We start from the raw sequence: 26,952 nt of genomic DNA, 5'->3' as shown, positions 1-26,952 counted from the left end.
TCACACCACCAGGCTGAAAATGTTCCTCGGAGGACAGAGGGGAAACTTAAGGAATAAAACCACATTAAAGAAGCACTTCAAACCAGTTTTTATCCAAACTGGACTTTCATTAAATCAGCTAAAATTCCAGAAAAGCATCATGAACAGAGAAGACCAAATAAGAGGAAGAATATTGTCATTTCATAAGTAGCAGAAGTGTCTGAGAAACTCAGTAGGATCTTCTCCAAACACGACATCCTGGTTCATTTCAAATCAAACATCAGCCTCAGACAGAGGCTACTTCACCCAAAGGACACAACTGTCAAACTCAAGCTGAGTGGCATCAAGGCTCCTAACTCAATGGAAGAACCAGTGTTGTATTGACACATGACATAGAATTTAAAGAACTCATTCTAAATAATAGATCTTTGCTGTTTCTATAAAAAAGAACAAATATACACAATATGACATAAACATGTAATTTCCAGAGTTATCAGCAGAAAAACTGACATATCTCAGCATGGTATCCACCGAGCCACTGGTTCAGATAGATGGACTTTTTCACTTCTCCTCCTACAATGCAGCCTTGACTCTCCTCCAGAAGCTTCACATCCATTCACACGTTACACCTGGAGATCCAGATATTTCTGCTCAGGCAGGTGAACAACTCAAAGGGGAGTTGAAGGACCAACAGATTGGTCAGGTGAGTCCCTGACACCATGGGACCTAAATGACCCTGAACATGTAAACGTTGGTGAGACACTAATAAGATGAAAGTCTCCACAAACTGGTAAGAAGTGAAGAAGACTTCCAGATGAAGGTGAAACATCTTCAAGGAGAAATACATAAATGTTCAGTTGGCTTCCTCCCACCATCCAAAGACATGCACGTTAGGTTAATTGGTTACTCTAAATTGCCTCTAGAAGTGAGTGTGAGCGTGAGTGGTTGTTTGTCTCTGTGTGGCCCTGCAATGGACTGGCGAGCTGTCCAGGGTGTACCCTGCCTGTCGCCCAAAGCCAGCTGGGATAGGCTCCTGCTCCCCCGCGACCCTGAATTGGATTAAGCGGTTCAGAAAATGAATGAATGAATGAAGTATGGGTAACTCCGTTCCTCGATGGTCCTCGAGGGCCTGCAAGTTTTGGGAGTTTCCCTGCTGCAACACACCTGGCTCAAAACAATGTTAATTAGCAGACTGGTGCTGATGGAGTTTAATGTCAAGCTCTGCACCAGTTTGCTAATTAACTGATGTTTGATGAGTTGTATCAGGGAATCTACCAACACTTGGAAGAGCGCGGCCCTCGAGGACTGGAGTTGCCCAACCCTGTTCCAGATCTGATGATCTCATGATCCGGATTACTGACAATGTACAGCGACACAACTTGTCACATATCAGCATGGTGGACAGTTTGTCCTCAACAAAACTGGACAAATGGGATGAAACATGTGGACCAGATTTCTATCATGACTTTATGATCCTCCTTATGTTGGTGATATTATGGAAACGATATGAAGCTGCTCTAGACGTGTTTGATGTGAGAACTAAATCCCAAATCCTGGTCAAGAATGACTCCAAAGTTCCTGCCATTCACAGGAACGAACTGATCAACCCTCTTTAAATATTTTGAGACCCAAAAAATATCCCTAAAATCCCTAAAGAGGTGGAGGCTCAAGGTGGTGCAGCATTGGAGAACCCAGCAGGAACCACCAGCAGTCTGGCAAGGTGGGGTGTAAAAGAACATCTGCAAACCCTCCTCAGGCTGAAAAGAGAAAGCTGCAACACATTGAGCCTATCTATCTATCTATCTATCTATCTATCTATCTATCTATCTATCTATCTATCTATCTATCTATCTATCTATCTATCTATCTATCTATCTATCTATCTATCTATCTATCTATCTATCTATCTATCTATCCATCCATCCATCCATCCATCCATCCATCCATCCATCCATCCATCTATCTATGTAAAAACAAATAGTTGATTTTCTTCTTTTTTTTGTCTTTGATCAGTCATTGTTACTTAAAGTATTATGCTGCCAGATGTGTGCAGACCATACACTGTATTGTACAGACAAAAAAAGGCATTTTGGCCTAGATGCCATTTTGTGCTCCCTCAGACTTGAAACTTCTTCAAATCACTAAAGCCATACAGAGTTAACAGGAATTTTGGAGGTTCAGTACTTCTATAAGTCTCATTTGTCATTTAAAAAGTGTCTCTGTCTGCTACTTGCTTTTCTCTTCAGAAGATGTTATCTAAACCACATTCAACTAAAGACTGAATGGAGTTTTCTTATTTGATTTCTTTTTATTTAACTTAATTATTCAGTCAGGACCCAAATGATTAAATCATCTTGTAAAGAGACAAACAGCCAAATAGACTACTTGGCAGGCATGCAGTATATCATATTATTTGTTTAAAATAAAGAAAAAAAAGGACAAAGCCATTTAAGTTGTAAGTCACATTAAGTCTAAAACCGGAAATTTAATCTGACCTTTAAAATTATTTAAATAAATAAATTACCTACTGAAATATGATACTATTTTTTGCTTTATATGCAATAAAAAACATTATATAACCATTATCAAGGCCGGATTATCCAATGGGTATTATGGGCACAGGCCCAGGGGCCCACGCCCACTTGGGGCCCACGTAGGGTAAACACCAGCAGTTTGGACATGAAACAAAATGTACATTAAAAGCCAGATACTTACACCACAATGTATTGCTATTGGTACCATTGGCTGAGAGATGTTAGAAATGTAGTTTCACAATGTATCGTTCACAATTTTCACAATGTTTGCGGTGGGGAAGGAGGGCCCCTGAAAGACTCTAGGCCAGGGGTGCCCAAACTTTTCCCTCCACGGGTCAAACTGAAAATGATCCAGTGAGCCACAGGCCAAATGCTGTAGCTTTGAGGATTAAACACAAGTAAGTGTATAAAGTTATTTCAATTATTGTTCAATAGCAAATACAGTGTTTTTTCCTAACTGGACAAATAAAATGTTACATAAAAAAATCAATGTGGCAATAGAACCATACAGCCATAGTTGGAGGGGCAAGTAGCAATAATAACAGCCACTAAACTGCAACGAAGTGCTACATGTCAACATTAAGAAACAGTGCATGTTGAACAAGGCAAGTTGCTGATACTTAGTGGGACACATGCAGATGATCTTTGGACATTACCAGTCTCTCCATGTTGGGTTGTACCTGGCTCACTGACAAGGTGAGTATGTCATTGAGGTGTGAGTCAGTCAGGGTCCCTCTGAGTCTGGTCTTATTGAAGTTCATAACACTGAGAGTATTGTCTTTTCATCAAGCTCTGTAGGGCAGTGTTTTTAAGCCACTGTGCCATGGCACACTAGTGTGCCTTGAGAGATCCTCAGGTGTGCCGTGGGACATCATCAAATACTACCTAATTGGTCTAAAAAATAGCTGTGTGTTCATCTAAACAGACCCAGGATTGCGCACATCATAAAAGGCATTTTCTTTGTGTTTATTATATTCTTATTCAAGACACTTTGACAATAATTCATGTTGCTAAAACAGGCTACAGAGTTTAATTTTTCAACATTTTTGCTTTGTGTTGTGCCCTGTAATCTTTTCAATGAAAATAATGTACCTTGGTTCAAAAGAGGTTGAAAATCACTGCTGTAGGGTATTAATATAAACAACGACAAGTGGGCCAAAAGCAAAGTGCCGAGCCCCACTGTGGGCACCCCTGCTCCAGGCCGATTTTGTCCCGTGGGCCCCACTTTGGGCACCCCTGCTCCAGGCCCAGGGACCTGTGCACTTTTAATCCGGCCCTGACCATTATAATAAGTATTTACGTACTTTATAAATGGTTAAAATCATGTGAAACTGGTATTTAACCAGAGTTTTATTTTGACACCCTGGTAGAAACTTGCTGTTTCTTGTCTCACTCTCCGGCGCACCGGACGCTGCGGATGGACCGTGTCGCTGCGGTGTTGCGCTTTCCTGTTTACGGGCAGGAAGAGCAAACAGATGTGTTCATCTAAACAGACCCAGGATTGCTCACATCATAAAAAGCCTTTTCTTTGTGTTTATTATATTCTTATTCAAGACATTTTGACAAGAATTACTTCATGTTGCTAAAACAGGCTACAGAGTTTCATTTTTCAACATTTTCGCTTTATGGTGTGCCCTGTAATCTTTTCAATGAAAATAATGTACCTTGGCTCAAAAGAGGTTGAAAATCACTGCTGTAGGGTATTAATATAAACAACGACAAGTGGGCCAAAAGCAAAGTGCCGAGCCCCACTTTGGGCACCCCTGCTCCAGGCCGATTTTGTCCCGTTGGCCCCACTTTGGGCACCCCTGCTCCAGGCCTAGGGGCCTGTGCACTTTTAATCCGACCCTGACCATTATAATAAGTATTTACGTACTTTATAAATGGTTAAAATCCTGAACCACGTGAAGCTGGTATTTAACCAGCGTTTTATTTTGACACCCTGGTAAAACCTTGCTGTTTCCGGTCTCCCTCCCCGGCGCACCGGACGCTGCGGACGGACCGTGTCGCTGCGGCGTTGCGCTTTCCTGTTTACGGGCGGGAAGAGCGAACAGATCTGCCTGTGGAAGCGACGGTCTTTAAATCTCCTGCACATTCCTCCTCATTTCCCCACCATGTTGGAGATTTGCAGGTTTTAATGATAAACGCGAGTTCTGGTGGATACTTTGTGAAGGGATATTTTTGCAGCGTGCAGAGCAGATGGAGGATCCTCCTGCAGATTCTGGCGGCGGTGCAGCAGCGGAGGGCCCCGCGGTGCAGGTGGCAGATATGCGCTGGCCGACAGGGTCTCTCCCTCTACGGCTTCTGGAGTGGAAAGTGAAACCTGGGTGTCTTGTTAACGTGGACTCTGTGATAGCGCTGTGTGCGCCTTTACCCAGAGAGAAGGGGGCAGAAGCGGCCAGGCTGCCGGAGAAGAAGGTGAAGTCGGACCGTTCTGGAGTAGTGAAGGAGCTATGCTGTCAGGTTGGACAGATCATTCCTCCCGGGTGAGTCAGTCTGCTTCTTAAGCACCTAGCTAATACTATCCGACCCGGTGTTTGTTTAGAAAAGCTGAGTTTTAGCACGACTTCTGCGACCAGAGACTTAACCCTCACTTGCACGTCACTTAGCTCTGAAGCTAACGTAGCTAACTTAGCATGTCTGCTAACTGAGTCCAGTCTCTCAAAATAAACAAGACTTTCAACCTTTTCGAAACAAGAGCAAAACCTCAAAAGCAAAAGTTTTTCTGCTGGAAGATTAAACGAGTTAAAAGCGGATGCAGAACACACATTACGTCGCTTTATAGCGCCTCATTTTGATCAATTTTCTGTTAACAATTTAAGACACTTTTTTATTTTGAAGTCAAAACCACGTGGAGTGCTGTCTCGTGCTCTCCGCCTTGACGCAGGCGCTCCTCGCGTGCGCCAGGTGTGTACAAGCAGGTTGACAGGTGGAGGAGAGGTGTAGTGGTTAATTTGAAGCAGTCATGTCTTTTCTTTGTGTGACTTTAACATGTAAATAAGTAAACAAATGAAATAAATAATTTATCAGTTCATAGAAAATGTTGGATTGTTTTGATTTTAATGGCAGCAAAACATCTGAATGAAGATGGATCAATAGCAACAAAAAGTTTTAAAAGTAAATGGCACACATTAATAAAACAACTGGACGAGCATTTAACATTTTATTATATTTATTTAACAATTTATTAAGTTAACATTTAACATGTCTGCTAGGGGAAAATCTAATCGAAAATCGGATTTTTTTTTTGCTTCACAATTTTATAATCGATTTTTTTTTTAAATTACAAAATATTTTCTTTCTTTTAAAAAAATGAATAATCCATTATAAATTTTTTTTGTCATTTTTATTGCTTTTAGTGATCTTTTATCTTGTCTTCTTGCGCATTATAGCATCAGAATGATGGTCTGACTACTGTGTTGTTTTTTCCTCATTGAAATCAAGTAAAATGACGAGTAAAAAAAAGTTTTATACATTTATTTTTGTTTTTAATCTGCAAAAATCATCTATATCAAAGAATTGTGAGAATCACAACTTAAATTAAATCAGCACCCAAAAAAATCTGAATCAAATCGGGACAAAAGCATATCGTCACAGCCCTAAAGTCTGCATATAAAAAGCAGAGGCAGACCTTCTTAGATGTAAAAATGGACTTGTGTTTCTCCTACAAATTGTCCAGTAATTGTAAAGTTTATTCTCAGAAAATTGCAAAGACGTTGAAGATCCCATCATCTAAACTGTATAATATCAAAAGATTAAGAGAAATTGAAGGAATCTCTGTGAGCACGGGACAACACTGAAGGTAAAAAATGGATGTTTGTTGTCTTCAAGCCTTCAGGTATCACTACTCTGAAAAGAGACATGATTCTTTACTGGAAATCACTGCATGTGTCAGGATGACTTCCAGAAAACATTGTCTGTGAACACAGTTCAGCCTGAAATCCATGCAAAGAAGAAGCCAAATGGAAAGCTGGTCCACAACACGGCTATCTTCTCTGGATTAAAACTCATTTAAAATGTTCTGAGGCAAAGTGAAAAACTGTCCTGTGATCTGAAAACCTGAAAGTCCTACAGTTTTAACAGTTTTAAAGCGAAGTTTGGGTGATTAGCTTCACTGTAGCGCCTGTGATGAAGGAAGAGTTGATGCTGCCTTCAGGGACATCTTGTAAACTCCCCTTCAGATTTAGAAAACTCATTCTGCTTTGCTGTGGAAGCTGGTACCTGGCAACAGGAAGAGAACGTGGTCGGTTTTCTTGGGGAGCAACAAATGAAATGGTCACCAAAGAACTGTTTCAGCCACTTGCTGTTTTAACAAGTGTTACTGGAAAACAACGGAATAAAAATAAACAGGAATATACTCACACGTCCAGCTTGTTTGCATCAGTTATCGTCATAGCAACTGTAGCTCATTTGTTTTAGTGAATGCACCAAAGTGTGTTTAGACTCGCTACAAACGTGTTAAAGGAGAGTCCTGTAAATAGCTGGAACTGGTGAACGGTACTTTTAACTAATTCTTTTTTTTTTCCCCATCGTCCTCTTTTTGTCTCTCAGGGGAGTCATTGTCCGAATCGAGGAATGCAGCCATCCCATAGTCATGAAGGGCTTGTGTGCTGAATGTGGTCAGGATTTGACTCAGTAAGTACTCTGGGTTTTTATGGAGGCAGTGTGCAAACGAATCCTGATTTGGATCCAAGAAGCGGGCTGATTACACAGGTCTTGGTCCGGTTGAAGTTGGCTTCATGCAGGAAGTGGAGTGTGTGCATTGTGGGTTCAGTGCACAGCTCCACGTGTAAACACAACCAAAACATCATACATGCATGTGGGGCGATCGGCGGCTCTGGACGGGAGAAAGAGCTCGCGGTCAACATGGACCACTAGGACCTGATGCAGATTCATATTTTATAGCCTCTATTGGAGAGTGAAACATGTTTTTTAAAAGGTTTGATTTTGTTTGACAAGCATGAACTCAATAAAAAAAGAAAAATACTTTATTAATTCCCAAAGGGAAATTCAATAATAAATAATTACAATATAATAATATTATAGTATGATAATAAAAATAAAATAATTCAAATAATCTGGGTCCGGAAAAATGCCACACTCCCCCGACTGAACCAAGACCTAATCTGACCGAGTTTAGTGGTGATTCGGGTGTAAATGTTCCCTATAAAGCTTTATAATAATGATTTTTTATTTCCTCTAGTTCACAGGTGTCAAACTGCAGTCCTGGAGGGACGCTATCCTGCAGGTTTTTGTTGTCTCCATGCTCCAACACTCCTGACCGAAACTTAAAACAGGTTGACAAAAAGCTGCTGGATCCATTTGATTTGAATCAGCTGCGTTGGTGGAGGGAAACAACAAAAACCTGCCGGATACCGGCTCTACAGGACTGGAGTTTGATGCCCCGGCTCTGGTTAATATGACACACAAAGTCTACACTCCTTACTGACCCTAACGAATTCCCCTAATAAACCTAGAACTGTTCCTGTTTCTGTTGAGTTTCAGCAGAAATACGAGAGAAAACCAGAGAATTTCATCATTTTTAAGGGGGATAGATTTACTGACAGTCTGATAGGACTGTTGCATTTCATACCAGAAGGTGGCGCCACAGACCATGCAGGGAGAGTTGAGTGTTTTCTTACTGCTGTGACAGAATCAGAAGGAAAAGTCTTTTTCCTTGTTGTGAAAATCATCTTAGTGCCATGTTGTTACTGTTTTAAGTTGCTTAAAATGTGCATTTAAGCAAGTTCACACTTTGCATGTTAGTGTTTTATGGCTGCAGGATGCAAACACCTGGTGGGACAGACGTTTAAGTTTAAATATCTTACGTTTACATGTGTCATTGCCAAAAGGAAGCCAAGTCTCTGAAGTAGTTCAGATCTATGCAAACTGAGCGTTTGCTAAGTTAACACCGGGGTCAATCTTTCCTCTTGCAGTCACAGTACGTTCAAGGACCTGAAAGATGCACAAAAGCACGACTCCCACTGTTTTTCTATTTTTTTAGTTGTTAAAATATTTTATTTCCTTGCCAGGCTCCAGGGGACAAATGGGAACCAGCAAATCCCCTTCTCCACAGCAACAGTCTCCATGGTGCACAGCGTTCCCGAGCTGATGGTCAGCTCTGAGGTGAGTCATGTAATGGAAGTTCCTTATGTACATTTTTTAAAAATGTATTCACAAATGATTCAAGATGGACGTCCCGTCAGATTTTTCTCTGTGAGCTCCCCCTTTGGAGCCCCTAGTGGAGGAAGGAGGAACTGCAATTTTATGCACTTCCGCATAGGCTTCACTTTTAACCGCCTGAGGTTGGCGTTTTATCCCGATCCACCCTGGCAGGCTCTCAGATCGGCTAACTAACCTCTGACTGTGCCAAAGACTGAACAGGACCTCAGAGGGCTCCGGCCCTTTGCTGTGGTAGCACCTAGACCAGGGGGGTCGAACTCCTCGAGGACCGCAGTCCAGCCGGTTTTCCATGTATCCCTGGATCAGGTTCATCAGTCATACTGCAGATCTCTATTAGCCGCCAGGTGTGTGGAACAGGAATACACTAAAAACCTGCAGGACGGCGGCCCTCGAGGACAGACATCGGACACCCCTGACGTAGACTACGGAATGAGCTGCCTTTATATCAGACCGGCCTCCTCTGCATGTGGTTTTAAATCTCTGCTGAAGACCCATCTGTTCTCGCTGGACTTCTGTACAAAATGACAATCTGGTTTTAGTTGTTATTATTTTACTCTTATTTCTAGTATTTTACATTTTAATCTCCTCTTATGTGTTCTTTATTCTTTTAGTTTAACTGCACTTTGTGGCACTTTGGTCAGCTTTGTTGTTTTTAAAGTGAGTTATAAATAAATTTGCATTGCATGTACAGATAAAGCTGAATTGATTGGATTATTTGTAGTCTGTGTAGGTAATGTTGGGAAAAATTTCTGCCTTTTTGACTTTTTTAACTCAATTAAACACCTTTTTGACATTTAACTTGTTTTCTACGCAGGATCACTGACACTAAAGAGTGAAATAAAATGTTCCTAACAGACCTGAAGTACCTATTGACGTCTGCTTTCTGGATAAAATCGTGTTTGTGTTGAAAAGAAAACGCACAGGCGACGTTCAGTCGATCAAAAAATAAAGCAAACATTAAAAAACGTACAGCTTAATCTCATCTGTCTGATTTCATTCTATCAGCAAGCAGAGCAGCTTGGCAGAGAAGACCAACAGAGACTCCACCGGAACAAGAAACTGGTCCTGATGGTGGATCTGGACCAGACTCTAATCCACACGACTGAACAGCACTGCCAGCGTATGTCCAACAAGGTAGACATTCCTGCCCTCGTTCTGTTAGACGCCATCCACATTTACTCACTCTGACAACAGTCATGACATCAGTCACTCAAACTTTATTTATAAAGACGTTTCCTGCCGAAGGCAACACAGTGTTTCATATGATCAAATCCATTTATGCAGCCACACAGACGTCCATGTATGTGTGCGGAAAACGGCTTTTTTTTTTTTTAAATAAAAGAAGAAAACAGCTTCTGCAGCCGGGGATTGGACCGGCAGGGTCCCCGCCCCTTGCTGCCGCCCAGCTCACACTGCACCCGACCCCTACGGCTCCTCCTGCAGATGGTGAGCTCACGGGAAGTGGGGCCCATGTAACCCTTTCGGGCTGAGCCGGACCGCATTGCCGGTAGTAAGTCGGATTCGTTTCCGGTGAGGGTTGGACTCCGCCAAGGCTGCCCTTTTTCACCGATTCTGTTCATAACTTATATGGACAGAATTTCTAGGCGCAGCCGAGGCGTTGAGGGGATCCGACTTGGTGGCCTCAGGATTGGGTCCCTGCTTTTTGCGGATGACGTGGTCCTGTTGGCTTCATCTGGTCGTGATCTCCAGCTCTTGCTTGAGCGATTCGCGGCCGAGTGTGAAGCGGCTGGGATGAAAATCAGCACCTCCAAATCTGAGACCATGGTCCTCAGCCGGAATAGGGTGGATTGTCCTCTCCGGGTCGGGAGTCAGGTCCTGCCTCAAGTGGAGGAGTTTAAATATCTCGGGGTCTTGTTCACGAGTGAGGGAAGGATGGAGCGCGAGATCGACAGACGGATCGGTGCGGCGTCTGCAGTAATGCGGACTCTGCGCCGGTCTGTCGTGGTGAAGAAGGAGCTGAGCCAGAAGGCGAAGCTCTAGATTTACCAGTCGATCTACGTTCCTACCCTCACCTATGGTCATGAGCTGTGGGTCGTGACCGAAAGAACGAGATCTCGTATACAGGCGGCTGAAATGGGTTTCCTCCGCAGGGTGACCGGGCTCTCCCTTAGAGATAGGGTGAGGAGCTCGGTCATCCGGGAGGGGCTCAGAGTAGAATCGCTGTTCATCCGAATCGAGAGGAACCAGTTGAGGTGGCTCGGGCATCTGGTCAGGATGCCTCCTGGACCTCCCTGGTGAGGTGTTCCAGGCACGTCCCTCTGGGAGGAGACCCCGGGGAAGACCCAGGACACGCTGGAGGGATTACATCTCTCGGCTGGCCTGGGAACGCCTCGGGATCCCCCCCGCAGAGTTGGCAAATGTGGCTGGGGAGAGGGAAGTCTGGGCTTCCCTGCTTAGGCTGCTGCCCCCGCGACCCGACCCCGGATAAGCGGCATGAAATGAAGAAGAAAACAAATCAAAATAAGGCACATTAGTTGATAGCTATAAATAAGTTGAGGATTTGTGTTGATATTGTGGGATTGTTACATCTCACTGTAAGCATGCTGTGTGTTTTCTGTTCTGGTGTTTAAATAGAAGGCTGAAATATCAACAAACTCATGATGGAACCGTTTTATTTAGGATTTTATTTTGTGGATTTAACACACACACACACACACACACACACACACACACACACCGCACACACACACACACACACATCGCACAGGCTGCTCAGCCGCACCCTGACTTTTATTGTGCAACATTTGTGCAGCGTTAGTTAATCCACACTTAAGCCTTAAATGGTTTTATTACACGCTGTAATGCTCTTAATTTGCTCTAGCAGGTCATCGTAAACACAATCTAGCTGCGATCTGTTTAGCGTAATTTGCATCAAACCCTTTGTTATATTCTGAGAGTTCAAAAAGTCTTGCATCGGGAGCACATGTTCATCTCCTTTTCTGTTTGTCTTATTTCATGTCCTTTAGGGCATTTTCCACTTCCAGCTCAGCCGAGGGGAGCCCATGCTCCACACACGACTGCGCCCACACTGCAAGGAATTCCTGGAAAAAATCGCCAAACTCTACGAGCTCCATGTCTTCACATTCGGAAGCCGCCTCTATGCACACACCATCGCTGGTAATGGGCTCACTGTTTGACAGTTTAAAGCGACTTCAAGGACAAGAGCTGTGAAATGCACCCAGCGCGAGGTGCAGTGCACGAACACAGGCTCTGACTCGAGTCATCCAACATGTTTCAGGCTGGAACACAATCTCCAGCTTCGTGGATTGCTCTGCTTGTGCTTCCTGTTTGCGTCCATAAGGGGGAAGTGTCTGCTCATGCTCAGTAATCCAGTCTGTCATTTTGACTTGTTGTGGGTTTGATAGCTGAGTCGTCAAACCTACAAAATGCTTTATCACAGCTAGGAATTGTTAAGTGTGGACATTTCAGCTGGAACTGTGGATAATTTAGCAATTTCCACCTTAAATTTAGCTTCTACTTAATGTAAACATGTTTTGCTTATATGAAATGCAGGCAGAGTTTGCACGCTGCCTCATTTGTATTCATGCTCCGATCCTTCATCACTATGTTTATAATAAGAGAAGCTTCGGTCCAGTTCTGTTCTGCCGGTGCATGATGAAAGTTTAATGCAGTTTCAATTGGATTTTTACTGCTGACCCTGGTGCAGCGAGGTCGCCACGTTTCAGGGCAGTGATGCTTTTACTGGCAGCTTCTTCAAAGCTCTCTTTCAGGCAGGTCAGATCTCTCTTTGCAGACTGTGTGTTTGCTTTTATTTGGTTTGATTAGAAAACTGAAGAAAAATGTGATGGGCAGAACTTCTGAAGGTTTTTCTGTGCACGTTTTCTTGTAGAGAAACAGCTAGATGAGGAATCGCAGCTTTTAAATTAGCATTTTATTTTTTATCTTTTAGGTTTTTTGGATCCGGAAAAGAAGCTTTTCTCTCACAGAATCCTTTCCAGAGATGAATGCATCGATCCGTTCTCCAAGACGGGGAATCTTAGGTGGGAAGTGCACTCGGCTACACACGACAGAGGGATCAGTCTAATAAGCTGACGTCTGTGTGCTTTCAGGATTTTTTCCTTTTTTTTTTTTTTTCATCTTGAAACAAAATATAAAAGAAATGCATAAAAAAAACCCCACCTTTTCTAAATGTCGTGCTTCCTGAATCAGAAAAAACTAAATAATAAAACTGTTCTTTGTTTTATTTTTTGATACGTGATGGAGAGATAGACATCATTGTGATAAAGATTAGCAGCAGAAAATTGATAGTTACACATATTTATCTATTAAAAACTTACATATTTAAGCTTTGTGTGCAGTCATAATGGTCACAGCGTCCGTCACATCAGCAGATTGGAGTGTCTGATCCGGCTCTGGAAAGTTAAATAGATGACTCGGATGTCCTCAAACTTCCATCACATAATTTTACATTTTCATTTAGCACAAATATATTTCATTCATTTACATGAAATCATTCAAATTATCTTTAATGGTACAAATCCAACTCATTCTCAGTGTAACTTGTGGACAGCGGTCATGAAAAGTCTTTCCAGCAGAATGTAGTTTTTAAAAAAATTGTTTAAACTAAATAACGTTTTTTTTATTTTAAATAAAAGAAGTTTACAAAAATAATAAATAAAGGGCTAAAAATAGTTTAAGGCTTTAATTTGTAATGTAAGTAATATTTTACGTAGAATTAATTGAATTAAACTTTATTGTCCCACCAGGGGAAATTTGTCATGGTTGTCAAGTTCAGCTGCAGACACACATACATCAACACAACCGTGTGTAACAATGACACAGTAATACAGTACATTATATTACTATATATAATACGGTACATTATATTACTATATTAGTAATACATAACATTACAATATTAGTAATACAGTACATGACATTACTATATATTATACAGTACATTGTATTACTATATTAGTAATACAATACCTTATATTACAATATATAATACAGTACATTACATTACTATATATAATAAAGTACATTAAATTACTATATTAGTAATACAGTACATTATATTACTATATTTGTAAGACAATACATCATGATACTATATATAATACAGTACATTACATTACTATATATAATAAAGTACATTAAATTACTATATTAGTAATACAGTACATTATATTACTATATTTGTAAGACAATACATCATGATACTATATATAATACAGTACATTACATTAAAATCAAACCATGATGTTATAAATGGTAAAATAAACATAATATCGATATTTTCTTCTCCAACCATGGCAACACTGTCGTCCAACATGTTTAAGTCTTACTACCTGTTCCTAAGGTTTCAGTAGGTTTGTCTTTTAACAAGTATTTTGTGCATCATCCTCCATGACAGGAACCTTTTTCCCTGCGGTGATTCGATGGTCTGTATCATCGACGACCGAGAGGATGTCTGGAAGTTTGCACCAAACCTCATAACTGTGAAGAAATACGTCTATTTCCAGGGCACTGGAGACATCAACGCCCCGCCGGGATCACGGGAAGCTCAGATGGCCAGAAAAGGTACGGTCGCCCAACATATCAAAGCGAAACACCCCAGCGTGCCACACTCTGTTAGCATCAGTTTCTTAAAGTTCAAATTGAAATTTGTTAAAAGTGCATTATTTTTCCCACCAAACCAGCCACCTCTTAAACACCTTCACCGTCAGCGTAACACCCGCCGCACATCTGTCCTGCGTCCAATAAACAAGATGAAAATGGGTTTTAAGAGCTTCTTTATGGCTCTGAGGATCAACCATAGACTGTAAATCAGGGGTGTCAAACTGCAGTCCTGGAGGGCCGGTATCCTGCAGGTTTTTGTTGTCTCTGTGCTCCAACACACACCTGACCGACACTCAAACAGGTTGACAAGAAGCTGCTGGATCCATTGATTTGAATCAGCTGTGTTGGTGGAGGGAAACAACAAAAACCTGCCAGATTCCGGCCCTCGAGGACTGGATTCTGACACCCCTGCTTTATATAAAGAGGTGGACGGAGCCTCTGTGACGTCACCCGTAGGTTTCTGAAAAGCTGAATTCAAGCTCGGTGGGCGGTTCCTACCATCGCCATGTTGGCAGCGTCATGCGCGTCGTCTCGCCCGGAAAATACAAAAATGGGCAAAGAGGTGGAGCTGAGAGGGGGGCTGTGAGTGTCATGGTGGATGATTGATATCGAGCGAACTCCGAGCTTTCTGTAGCTAAGAGCTAACCGAACTAACCTGGAGATACAGGAGCTAACCAGCTAACGGAGGTAAGCGGGCTAAAGCTAAGTCACGTTGTTAACCGGCTAAAATCCGCAGTTGTTCTCCTGGCTTGAAGCGGGAGATCGGGTACCTGTCAGTCGAAAGGACACGCCCCTAAATTTACTGAACTTGGAGATTAAATTACTATAAAACAGGCGAGTTAGAAAAAAATTCTCTCCCCCCACAGTTGTCATGAAGGTAAACCTGACCTATTAAACCTAAAATGGATTTTTGAACCAGGCTGTAAACATGTTTATTTCTGCTGTGAAGTTGGTCTTTTTAACATGGGAGTCTATGGGGATTTGCTCTGTTTTGGAGCCCCTAGTGGATGAAGGGGGAACTGCAGTTTTATGCACTTCCGCATAGGCTCCACTTTTAACCACCAGAGGTTGCTGCTTGGGATAAACAGAGGTGCAACAGAAGGACCGTTTTGCATGTCCATGGGACAAAAATGACACTTAATGTTTTAAATAACAGCTGATGATATAGTAATGGTAGTTGGGCAACAGTGGACACATTCATTTTATGGTAAATTAACACTTCTGGTGTTGTACACATGAACCAAGTGGTAGAGATGCCTCAGTAAGGTTTACTTCCACAGTTTTAACCTTCATCACAGTGCATAAAAAAGACATTTTTTACCTATAAAACTGCATTCTTTTTCACAAACAAAATTAAAATCATGCCTACCTGTTTTAAAAGCAACACGACTCCATCGTCCTGCTCTGTCCCCCTTTTGTCTTTTACTTGGTCCGCATACCTATTAGTATCGCGGACGAACAGAGCAATGATCTCTTCATTGAAGAATAGCTCAAATAATTCCCCTTCAGACGCATCATTGTCTTCTAAATGTGTCCCTGCTAGTTCACAAATAGTGAACTGTCTTACTGTATTTTGGCGCATTCATGCTGTAGAGCGCTTGCGAAAATCGGCCGCATGAATGCACCGGCAGTCTGTTGAAGGTTAAGATGAAAACTTTCCTCAGCCATACGGTAGTTGGAGAGATAATAATTCTAAACAAAAGTCTCCTCTGAGGTCGGAGATGAAATAAAATAAAGAATAAAATAAAGAAGAACCAGGGAATCCGACGTCTCGGCTGTCAGCTGTTCTCTGTTTGAGACAGACTTTTAAATGGTTTCCTTTGATTTGTGATCAATTCACAATTTAATTTGGTCTTTTTATCTGAAATCTTAGTTTATAACTAAAGGCTATCTTGGGACATGGAATAGTTCACTTCGAGCAAAAGTTGGAAGTTTTGTCCTTTTTAATTTGCTGCTTTCTTTCCTGTAAAAGCTGATATCCACTGAGCTGCCGTAGCGTGCCCTGCCTCCTCCGATTACTGCACTTACCCTCACTGGTCCATTCAGCCTTCTATGGTGAAGTAAAACACTGCACGACTCTGGAAAAACAAACTTTCTTTCCCCCTTTTTCCTTTTTAATCTGTGCTGTTGACAGGTTATCGCCTCGCATTTTATTTCACGCTCAGACAGAGTCGCTGGCTGTGCAGGGACTCTGTGCACCCAGAGGAATTTGATTTGCCTTAGAGGAATAAGCAACTTCAGAAGTGTTTGCCAGCAAGGGCCAGCCAAAGCAGCACTCTCCCAGCTCAAATCTGAGTTATCCTCTGTCAAGAGTGCATTAGTGTGAAACGTTAGGAGGGTTATAATTAAGAGCTTTAAATTGCAGAGCGACGGACCTCCAGAATGCGTTAATGTTAGATACATGATGAAATGGTTTGTAACCGTGAGCTTTAATGACAGAAAGTGGTTCCAAAAGATGCATCTAAAGCAGGTGGGTGAAATATAAAAAGCTGCATCATATGCATGATAATGGATCCTTGTAGTGATTTTTCTTTAGCGTTGGATGAAACGGCTGTTTAAACTAAATGAGCGTATATAATGTCTACTTGCATCACTTTAAACTAAGTATGATGGAAATATATAAAAAAAGGAGGTTGCTTCTATTATTCTAAATTAGCCTTTATGTCTGAAGCACTTTTCATACAAAAACCTTGCAAGACAAAGTACTTCACAGCCGTTTACACTCCAGCCACTTTGTTAAAACACAGATTGTTAATTGTCTGCATGTTTTGTGGTGCTGTGTTAGTGCCACCTCAGCCTAAAGCGTTTTAGCTGTTCTAATGTTTCTATTCCTGAATACCTGCTGCTACAGCAGCTGAAAGACAAAGTTATGTTCCATTACGTGTGGAAATGGAGACCTCTGTTTTAAATATTATCAAACAACGGTGCATTCACACTTGCATGTAGGGATGCACCGATACCAGTATCGGTATCGGCTCAGTACTAAGCGTTTGTACTTGTACTTGGTATTACCGTATTTTCACGACCATAAGGCGCACTGTACTAAAAGGCGCAGTCTCAGTTATGTGCGTCCTTTCTGTATTTTACACATACATAAGGCGCACCTGACGCGGGTTTTGTATACCCGTACAATCCACGCATACAAGTATGCCTTTTTAAAAATAGAGCGGGAGCAAAACCGAGTTTGGTTGTGCTTTATTTAAGTATTGATTACAAAGTACTAACATTTTTTAATCATCAATCAATTATCGGCGTGGGCATGGTAAAACACACGGATAAAACAAGCACACAAGTGTGCGTATTTAAAAATAGACCGGGACCAAAACTGAGTTTGGTACTCACATTTTTTTACCGGTCATCAGTCATCAGTCAAACCCATCAAAGTCCTCATCCTCTGTTTCTGAATTGAACAGCTGCGCTAAATCTCCAGCAAACATGCGAGGTTCACTTTCTTCACTGTCAGTCACTTTCCGTGCCGTGCGGCTCCTCTGAAATGATGCCGGCTTTTGCGAAAGCGTGGACAACATTGCCAGCAGACACGTTAGCCCAAGCGTCTTTCCTCCAACTCGGGCCACCTTGCCTTATGTCCACGGAAACTCAGCTGCGTCTTCTTTACCTGTCGGAGCTCGTTTGACATCTTCCTCCACTTACGAACCATCGATTCATTGATCTTAAATTCTCTCTCGGCTGCTCGATTTCCATGTTGCTTGGCGTAGTTGATGGCCTTCAGTTTAAACTGTGCTTCATAAGCGTGTCTTTTTGCCATTTTCAGGGTTGTTAGAAGAAGGTGTTCTGCATAACGCACATACCTGTTCTTTTATATGCGATCAGCGCCCACGCTTCACCCTTTAACGTTGTCATGGTGTTCTCTACTACGTCCGATTACAACAACAACAACATGCACACAAAGGGCGCACTGCACTATAGGGTGCGCTGCACATTTTGAAGAAAATCTAAGACTTTTATGTGCGCATTATGGTCGTGAAAATACGGTAATAAAAGCGTACCGATACCACACAAGTCAAGCCAGCGCAGTTGTGTTTGATGTAATGCTTCGGACATGTTTTAACAGAAATAAATGCTTGAATGTTAAAATGTGACATTTTTTGTTACATTAAAAGCGAGATCTTTGTTTCTAAACCACACATTTATAGTTGTATTTAGGTAAAATGTGCCAAATCAAAATAAAACTTGTTGAAATTATTAGAGCTGTAATGTTATTATATTTGTATTGGTGAGGTAACTTCAGAAAAGATGGGTCATTTATTACAACCTAATGAAATCTTACACAGTTATAACAGCAATAATAAATATAGTCACAATAATGTTCACATAAACAGATTTGGTATCGGCAAATATCGGTATCGGCAGACATTCAAATTTCATATATCAGTATCGTAAGCGCTCATAATAAACTCCAGACGTAAACGCTGCAACAGGTATTAACCCATGAAATGTCATACGGCCATAGTTCCCCCAGATGGAAGAAGATCACTGCTGTCGTTGCCGAGCAACATCTGACACATAACTGATGACTGACACATTACACAAACAATCGTTATGTATATGTATATTGTCATGGGTCATATCGTCCAGCCCTGTAGTGAAGTGAAATAAAAATTAGATGAAATATTAGAAGATGAAGGCTGTCTACTCCACCCTTTGTCTGCTTTTCACTTGTGCTTGGATATTTTATTATTATGTCTTTATTTATTTAGGCATCTTTTGGTTCTGTTATAGGGTGTCTTGGTTCTAGCCAACTCAAGCTCGTCAGCGTTTAATCAACATGTGTGTCATCAATGGAGCCCGTTCAGCTCCATATAAATTCTAATCAGTTCAAATCTTTGCCCCAAGAAGCAATTTGTATGATATGCAGAGTATTTTGATGAAAGTAAAGTAAAGCGATACATAACGGCATGAAAAACAAATGTGTGTCTGTATGCATATAACTGTTTATCAGTCCATTTGCTTTGTAAAAAAAAAAAAAAAAAAAAAAAAAGATAAGGCTACATGCAAGTCTGAGTGGAATTCTGTAATGCTCCTCCATCTGCCATTATTGGTAAAAAATATTAATAATGACATACAAGGCCACTGCTTACTTTTACTTTCAATAACTCAAACAAAAAGTTACAATAAAACTATTTAATAAATCCCTGAAAGGAAATGGAGTTGCAGCTACACATTGAAGATGCAACAAAAATATAAGAAATTACAATAAAAACTTAAAAGAAAAGCTACACAATACATTAGTTTGTTCATAGAATTATAGCAGCTACGTGGTGCTTTTATAAGGTGCTACTAGAAATTTAAGAAAATAAAATTGAAAATGGAAAACTAAACTTGTTGCATGAGAGGGAAAATAATACAAATGCAATTATCACTGAATAATAAATGAGTGATTAAACTTGCAATGAGGTGCAAATGAAGTAACAGAAAAATGAATAAAAGCAGAAATTCAAATGAGTTACTGTCGCTGTATTAAACAAGGTTGACACATTTTATTTTTAGATATATTCTATTTTTATTGTATGAATTATATGTAAATATAGGAATACAAATGTTTAAAAGGCCACATATAAAACTTTTATGGTTTCTGTAGCCTTGTTGTTTGTGCTTTCTAAGACTCTGTTGTGATTTTCATGTCTTGTCCTGTCAGGGGGCCCCGCAAGTCGACCAACAGACAGCACAGAAAAAACGGGGGCATCTGATGCAGATGAGCAAAATAACGTCCTCAGGAAAAAGGTGAAAGACCACAACGCGTCTGGACAGGAAGAGCTCATAACACCTCAGTCTTCTCAGGGAGAAACGTCAAATGAAAGGACACACCTCGCAGTGGTTGCAGAGGATGATGCAGCACCAAGTCAAAGTTCAGAAGCCGAGTCAGGAGCAGAATCAAAGGAAACTCAGGGGGATTGCAAAACAGATATTAAAGAAGATGATGACAACAGGACACGAGAGGCACGGGAAGGTGCAAACTCATCAGCACCGAGCCATGAATCCAATAATCTAGATTTTGACCTTTCTAGTGACAGTGACAGTGGAAATGACTCCATTCCAGATAAACCCTCACCAGACAGTGATAATGATGATAGATCTTGCCAGACCAAAGAATCTGGACAGGAAGGAAGCAGCCAGGAGCCCATTGATGGGGAGGACTCAAGGAAAGGGGAGGGTAAAGGTTGTGGTGAAGTCGAAAATAGCTGCGATGCAGCAGAACCTTCAGGAGTTCTCCTTCCTGACCCCGAAGTCGGAAATGGATGCTTAGATAGATTAGAACCAGAAACTGAATCTCAGAATAGTGAACAATCTGGGGTCACAATGGGTGAGGAGCTGCTGGATCAGAGCATGGAAGATGAGGAGGAGGAAGAAGAAGCCGATAACGACCGGGACGATCACTTGATCTACCTGGAGGAAGTTCTGGAAAGGATCCATACAGAGTACTTCGCCCGCTATGAGACCTACCTCAGGAATGAGACCTCAGAAACGCCGGACATTCGTAAGATCGTCCCAGAGCTGAAGAGCAAGACTCTGGAGGGTACGACAATAGTGTTCAGTGGTCTGTACCCAACTAACTACCCCATGGAGAGGACCCGAGAGTACTACCATGCTAAAGCACTGGGGGCCAAGGTGGTCAAGACTCTACTTCTCAGCCCTCAAGACTCGAATCGAACAACACATCTCATCGCAGCAAGAGCAGGTATTGTCAGATGTACTTATACTCTCTTATTCTTAAGCCTGACTGCGCTTGGACAATCCTTGAATAGTAATTTGTACACAATAAGGTTTAATTACAGTGTGACACTAGTGGAAGAAGATTCTCTGCCACATTGTGCCACAAATTTCAAGAATAATTTAGAGATTATGGTTTAGTATGAGGGCCACAGTTAAAGCTGTGTCACCCCAGGGAATGTTACATTCTTGTTGCAGGAGGCTATATCTGCTCCTAACATGTCTATTAGTCTGATCAGTTGTTAGCCTGCATATGTAGCAGAGCATCCGGTGGTGGCAAAGGAATAAGCTCATTTTATCTGCGCTGTTATGTTGCTGTTAACACAGTGACTCATTGGATCGTCCATTACGATAGCATTGGAGAGTTTGACAACTAAGCTCTCTTGGCTGCTCACCCGCAGTATTGCTAACGATTAGTAAGGAGGTGTTTGCATTAATATTGGACAAACTAACGACAAGTTCCCTAGCCTGTTGAGCCTAGAGAACAAACTTCCTTTTCTATCTATTAGCAAAGAGATGTTGACGAGTAGCATGGTAGCATGGAGGCTAACTTCTAGGGATGTGAATCTAACAACTCAAGATTCAATTCTATTCCGATTTTTGGGGTGACAATTCAATTCATAATTGATTCTCGATTCAAACAGATTTTAGATTCATAATCATTACACAAAAGTAACAAAAGGTGCTAATTTCCCATGTAACGTCATTCTTCTATAAGCTAGCAAAAACTGGGAAATCGTTAGGGGAGATTCGATTTAAATTGCAACATGTAAAAAGCTTTTTTTTGGCTGTAATTATTTTTCTTGATTTTAAATAGGTACAAACATAGTAGCCAGACCATCATTCTGCTGCTATAATGCCCAAGGAGACAAGGGAAAACATTGAAAAAAGCAATAAAAATGTAAAAAGATTTTATAATGGATTATTTATTTTCAAAAAAGTTTTTTAAACAAAAAGGTCAATTTTAAAATTGTGAAGCAAAAAATCCAGATTTTCTTTCTTTTTTTTTTCTTCTTTTTTTTTTTTAAAATTCAATTCCTCACCCCTACTAACTACTAGCATTCCTTGGCCGGTGAACCACTATATTAGATTATTCCACTGTGCTGATGTTAGCACTGGAGAGGCCAATCACTAATGAATGGTATTAATAATATTGGATTAGATTAACAGAGCATTTTTCAAGACACCCAAAGTACTTTTGAAATAAATCCATTCGTTCTCACCTCATTCATACTCTGTAAGATACTTGTGTAGCCATATCTACCCTGTAGCAGACTGACGGAAATGTGATTTCAAGTTTGACCAACGCTGAACATTTCTACACTTTCAAACACCAGTGATGTTGGCAATGAAGGCCAAAAATTGCCTTGCCCAAAAAAAGAGACACAATGACAGACTGCCAAACCACCAACCTACTAGGCTAGACCAGGAAGATTAGATACTCCCTCTGCTGTCTGTAAGTTTGGATACACTGTGTATTTCCACTGGAAGCCTGGCAACCATTATACCCTCTGAAATGGCTATTGCTCAGATTATGAGCAGGTCAAAGCTAATACTGTGTTTGCACAGCTTTTTTCCATTTTCTAACAGATTTTCGAGCATGCTGCTGCCATCTACTGTTCACTTAGTTGTTACTGCAGTCTTAGCATCCTATCATGAACAAGTTTTTCTTAAAAAAACATAATATTCACTGTAATTTTCTGGTTTAAAAAAACAGAAATAATCAAACATTTTTCTTCTATTAGAGTAAATAGAAGTTAAAATTAATTCATTAATACATTATTGGGTTTATTAGTAGGTTTGATAATTTACTTTCAGTGATTGCATACATCAAAGCAGGATATTGTTCAAACCACAATGCTATTTAGTCCATACAAATATTTTTAAAGTTTATAACCAAGGTGATAAAGTAATCAATGAATTAAAGGATTGATGCATTTTTTTCCACCCTTACTGCATAATGAAATGAAATTATGTTAAATAGCTAACTTTATTTGATGTGTATCAGAAAGAAACATGAAATTAATTCTTGTTTTGTGGCAGCACTGGAAGACTTTTGACATATATGCCATATGGAGGGGTAGCTATGGAAAGTGAATTCTGTAATATAGCTTTAACTTCATTTTACAATTGCTGTTTGAAGGTAAACACAGTTTTGGACTCATTTGGTGGCTTGCTCCAGCTATAACCCACATGTTGGTGGCCAAAACCAATTTGTGCAGTATTAAAGAAACAACACAGGGAATTGATTTCCTCACAGTTACTTAAGTTTGCCATTTCTTTTTCATTAAACATACTCTTACAGCGTGCTTAACATGTGGAAGCCTCAGGCGTTGCTTCTATATTTTCTGTATAAAAATACATTAAAATCTCAAATCAATAACAATTAGAATCACCTCCTACGACTCATTCAAACACAAGAGGCTGACTGAAATGGTTTGCTTTGAAGATATTAGTGGATTCATGTCTACATGCTAACTCACTTCACCATCTGAGACTGAACACAGAAAGTGTTGCAGATGTTTTAAAAGCCAACATGCAGTAAAGTAGAGCAGCAGAAAAATCAGGGGGAGAGAGGAAGTCAGAGTACGATGAGCAGCAGGTCTGGAAATAACATCTGAATATTCCTCTTGGTACACTTGAACAATGAATCTGAAGAAGATTCATCCCCTGCATGTTGTAATGGAGACGCACCAGTCTGCTTTTTGGAGTTCTGATCCGATTCTGCTGATACTGATATTTTCTCTGAACACTGTAGATTCATTTTGCCGGTCCTACAAGGCTAATTAAATAATTTTTTATATTATTTTTTTGTAATTTTGCGTCACCGAAATTCATGTAGATGCATCGGATCAGATAATTACAATAATTTGATTATTCCTTCTTGTGTGATGCTGATGGTCATGTAAACAGCCTCATTCTGGGCAATTTGATTTCCCATTTACTTGAAAGAAAAATATCATGGCAAATAAACATGATTTTAAATTCTCTTTTCCCTATCATGTGACTTCAGTAGTGCAATTGGTAATTCAATTGGTTTCTTTCATTCCTTCCATTTAATTTCCGTTTTACTGTGGATTGTCACGCCTAATATGTTGCCCAAAGGTGGACCTACATCCCCAAATAAATATAAAAAAAGGAAGGAAAAGAGTTGGGCTCATTAATTGACCATCCAATTATTCAGTCTATCTTTACCACTATCAGATCCCATCAAACTGGTGTTTTGGGGGTGAGGTTTGGGGGCTGCGACCACTATAAGATGTTGTGTGTTAACTGCTTTTAAGTTTCAGGTCTAAAGTTGTTCCTGTTCTCTTTAATCAGGAACAGAAAAGGTTCGTCAGGCTCAGGGCTGCAAACACCTCCATGTGGTCAACCCTGACTGGCTTTGGAGCTGTCTGGAGCGCTGGGAGAGGGTGGAGGAGAAGCTGTACCCACTGAAAGAAGACAGCTCCAAGACACCACGGTATGAGACTCTCAGTCTTGCAGGCCATCCCAACAGAAAGACAGAAATGTGTTCAAATCTTGCATGATTGTAACTTTGATTTCTTTTCCTAAAGGAGCAACAGCCCAGCATCTTTTCCTGACAGCCAAGGCTCCCTGCCTCTTTTCCACCCAACTCCCATCCACCCCAGACCCCCACCTACAACCCCAGAAGTTCGGACATATGATTCAGTCACAGGAAAACTCATTCGCAGGGGCCCTCAAGCGTCACGTCCACCACACTACCTCCAAGCGACGCTCTCGGATACCAGAGAGCAGTCTGGTCTCAGGTACTACACTTTGGTAGTTGTACTGTTAGTAATACAGTAGTACAGAGGCTGATGTCTAGAAGTAGTTTAGTACAATGAAACATTTATCGTACACATTATTTGCTTTAATCATCTTGTACAGAAGGCAAAATACAGAATATGGTCAATTGACTTGTATTTATACAGCACTTTTCTAGTCATACTGACCACTCAAAGCGCTTTACACTATATGGTGCATTCACCCATTCACACACCCTGATAGACACTTCAGGGAGGCAACTTGGGGTTCAGTGTCTTGCCCCAGAAAACACTTTGGCACGTATTCAGGGGAAGCCTGGAGTCGATCTTTACAAACTTTATTAGATACCAGTTTGAACTTCCTAAATTGTCCATGGGATTGGTTCAATGACATGTTGGAAACGTTCCTCAGAGATTTGACATGACGGCATTACGAAGTAGCTGCCGATTTGTCCATGATGAGAATCTCCTCTTCCACCACATCCACACAACAATGCTCTATTAGATTGAGATCTGGTGACTGTGGAGGTCAGAGGTACTAAGGGGGACAAATTGTGTCATAAAAATATCAATCATTACCACCAACAGCCGGAACCGTTAAGGCGTTGAACATTTTACCTCTCTGTGGTTTTATTGTTATGGCTGATTGGTGCAAAGACCAGCCGTTTGCTCCCCTTCACTCATGAAATAAACAACCAGCTGAATCTTTGTGGATGATGTGAAATGATGTCAAACTCACAAGAGGCATAAAAAGTGCAGCAACACACGCTGTCGCGTCACCTGTGAGTCATTTGTCAGGCCATGTTATCTTAAAATTAGTGAAATATAACCTCAGCAACAGCACAGCCTATTAGATTGTGTCATTATTTATATCACAAAAACAGCTATGCCAAGATGCAGAAGTTGCTGTATAAATGCAATTTACTGGTCCTGGGGCATTGACACATTGCCAAGTAGGAAAGACATCAACAATAAAAGATGCACATCATGGCATATCAAGAGAAGGATAATAAGACCATTTATAAACTATCTGGAGTCCATCGTTTTACAGCGAGAAAGAATATTACAAGCAGGAAACCATGTCATGTCAACGACTTCACCCTAAGGTCCGTCTGTACAACGCTCAGGACGAAGAGTAGTCAGCTACTAACTGTTGGATCCATTCCTGGCTTCACCTGGAGCACCAGTCCTCAGGCAAGCTTTGAACACCATCGTGTTTCCAGTGATGTGCCAGTCGAGGTATTAATACTGTAATGGTTTAAAGCAATTCCACTGAAATCCATAAAAGTGCTGCGAGTCTGGCTTTGATTGGACAAACTAACATGGAGTGTTAAAGCATTTCTAGTGATCTGAAATTATTTGAAATCTTCATTTACCTGCAAATACCAAAGGACCTACATCTCACACGCTACAGGCCTCATTTAGCATGTTATATGTAAGAGTTACAGACCTGTAATGGCCTGTTTGGATCAGTTCTATCTGAAAAGAACATGGCCGCACAGCTCGGGTTTGGAAAGCTGAATTTGAACAAACTCTCGATACTTCTGGGACTATGCCTGCAGGATATTGGAAAAGCTGGCATTGACATTTCTTTTTACTCCTGTGAGATATATTGTGATGTGAAAAATATAGGAGTTTTCAACAGATGACTTGAATAGCACCAAAAATAGACAACATTCCTGTCATCCTGTCAATAGTTAAGCTGCACTGACCTGACCTTTCTTTGTGAAAGTTAAAAGTATGGCCTTGTCTCTGAGAGTTAGGCAGGAGACTGGGCAAGTCTCTGTGCCATCTCCTGGTGGGAGGCTCATAATGTGGGCTTATTTTACACAGGACCTGGACAACTCACAGTCATTGTGTCCATCATGAACCCTTCTGTTGCCAAAGTATCATGGAAGGAATCTTCAGGCATCTTCATGATTCAATGTGTTTGCAATCCAGATGACAGCATTGGGTTATAAAACCATTATCACTGTGTGTCGCTTTACCACGACTGCTCTCTGAGTGGAAACATGTAACATGTTTTATTACACTTTGTTGTAACAACAAAGAAGGAAACTCAAGCATCTGCTGGTTAGTGCAAGATATTGTCTGTTTCTAGCGCGTAAGATCCTAGCGGTTTTTTGGGGTTGATCATATTTCTATCAAAACGTGTA

At 41.0% G+C, this 26,952-nt stretch overlaps 1 protein-coding gene across 1 annotated transcript in view; it reads left to right on the top strand.

The window, feature by feature from the left end:
- The first annotated feature begins 4,665 nt into the window (after window positions 1-4,665).
- Window positions 4,666-26,952, top strand: part of ctdp1 (CTD (carboxy-terminal domain, RNA polymerase II, polypeptide A) phosphatase, subunit 1) — a 108,338-nt gene continuing 86,051 nt past the window's right edge. Inside the window, exons 1-10 of the mRNA XM_079259009.1 lie at window positions 4,666-4,999; window positions 7,065-7,148; window positions 8,546-8,639; window positions 9,702-9,830; window positions 11,684-11,834; window positions 12,628-12,718; window positions 14,095-14,261; window positions 19,957-20,997; window positions 24,351-24,492; window positions 24,587-24,799. Coding sequence (XP_079115135.1) covers window positions 4,713-4,999; window positions 7,065-7,148; window positions 8,546-8,639; window positions 9,702-9,830; window positions 11,684-11,834; window positions 12,628-12,718; window positions 14,095-14,261; window positions 19,957-20,997; window positions 24,351-24,492; window positions 24,587-24,799 — 2,399 coding nt within the window. The 5' untranslated portion in view covers window positions 4,666-4,712. The remainder of the gene's footprint in view (window positions 5,000-7,064; window positions 7,149-8,545; window positions 8,640-9,701; window positions 9,831-11,683; window positions 11,835-12,627; window positions 12,719-14,094; window positions 14,262-19,956; window positions 20,998-24,350; window positions 24,493-24,586; window positions 24,800-26,952) is intronic.

Source organism: Telmatherina bonti (genome assembly GCF_933228915.1).
Source record: "Telmatherina bonti genome assembly, chromosome: 19".
NCBI classification, from domain to species: Eukaryota; Metazoa; Chordata; class Actinopteri; order Atheriniformes; family Telmatherinidae; genus Telmatherina; species Telmatherina bonti.
This window is presented reverse-complemented; position numbering and strand designations above follow the sequence as displayed.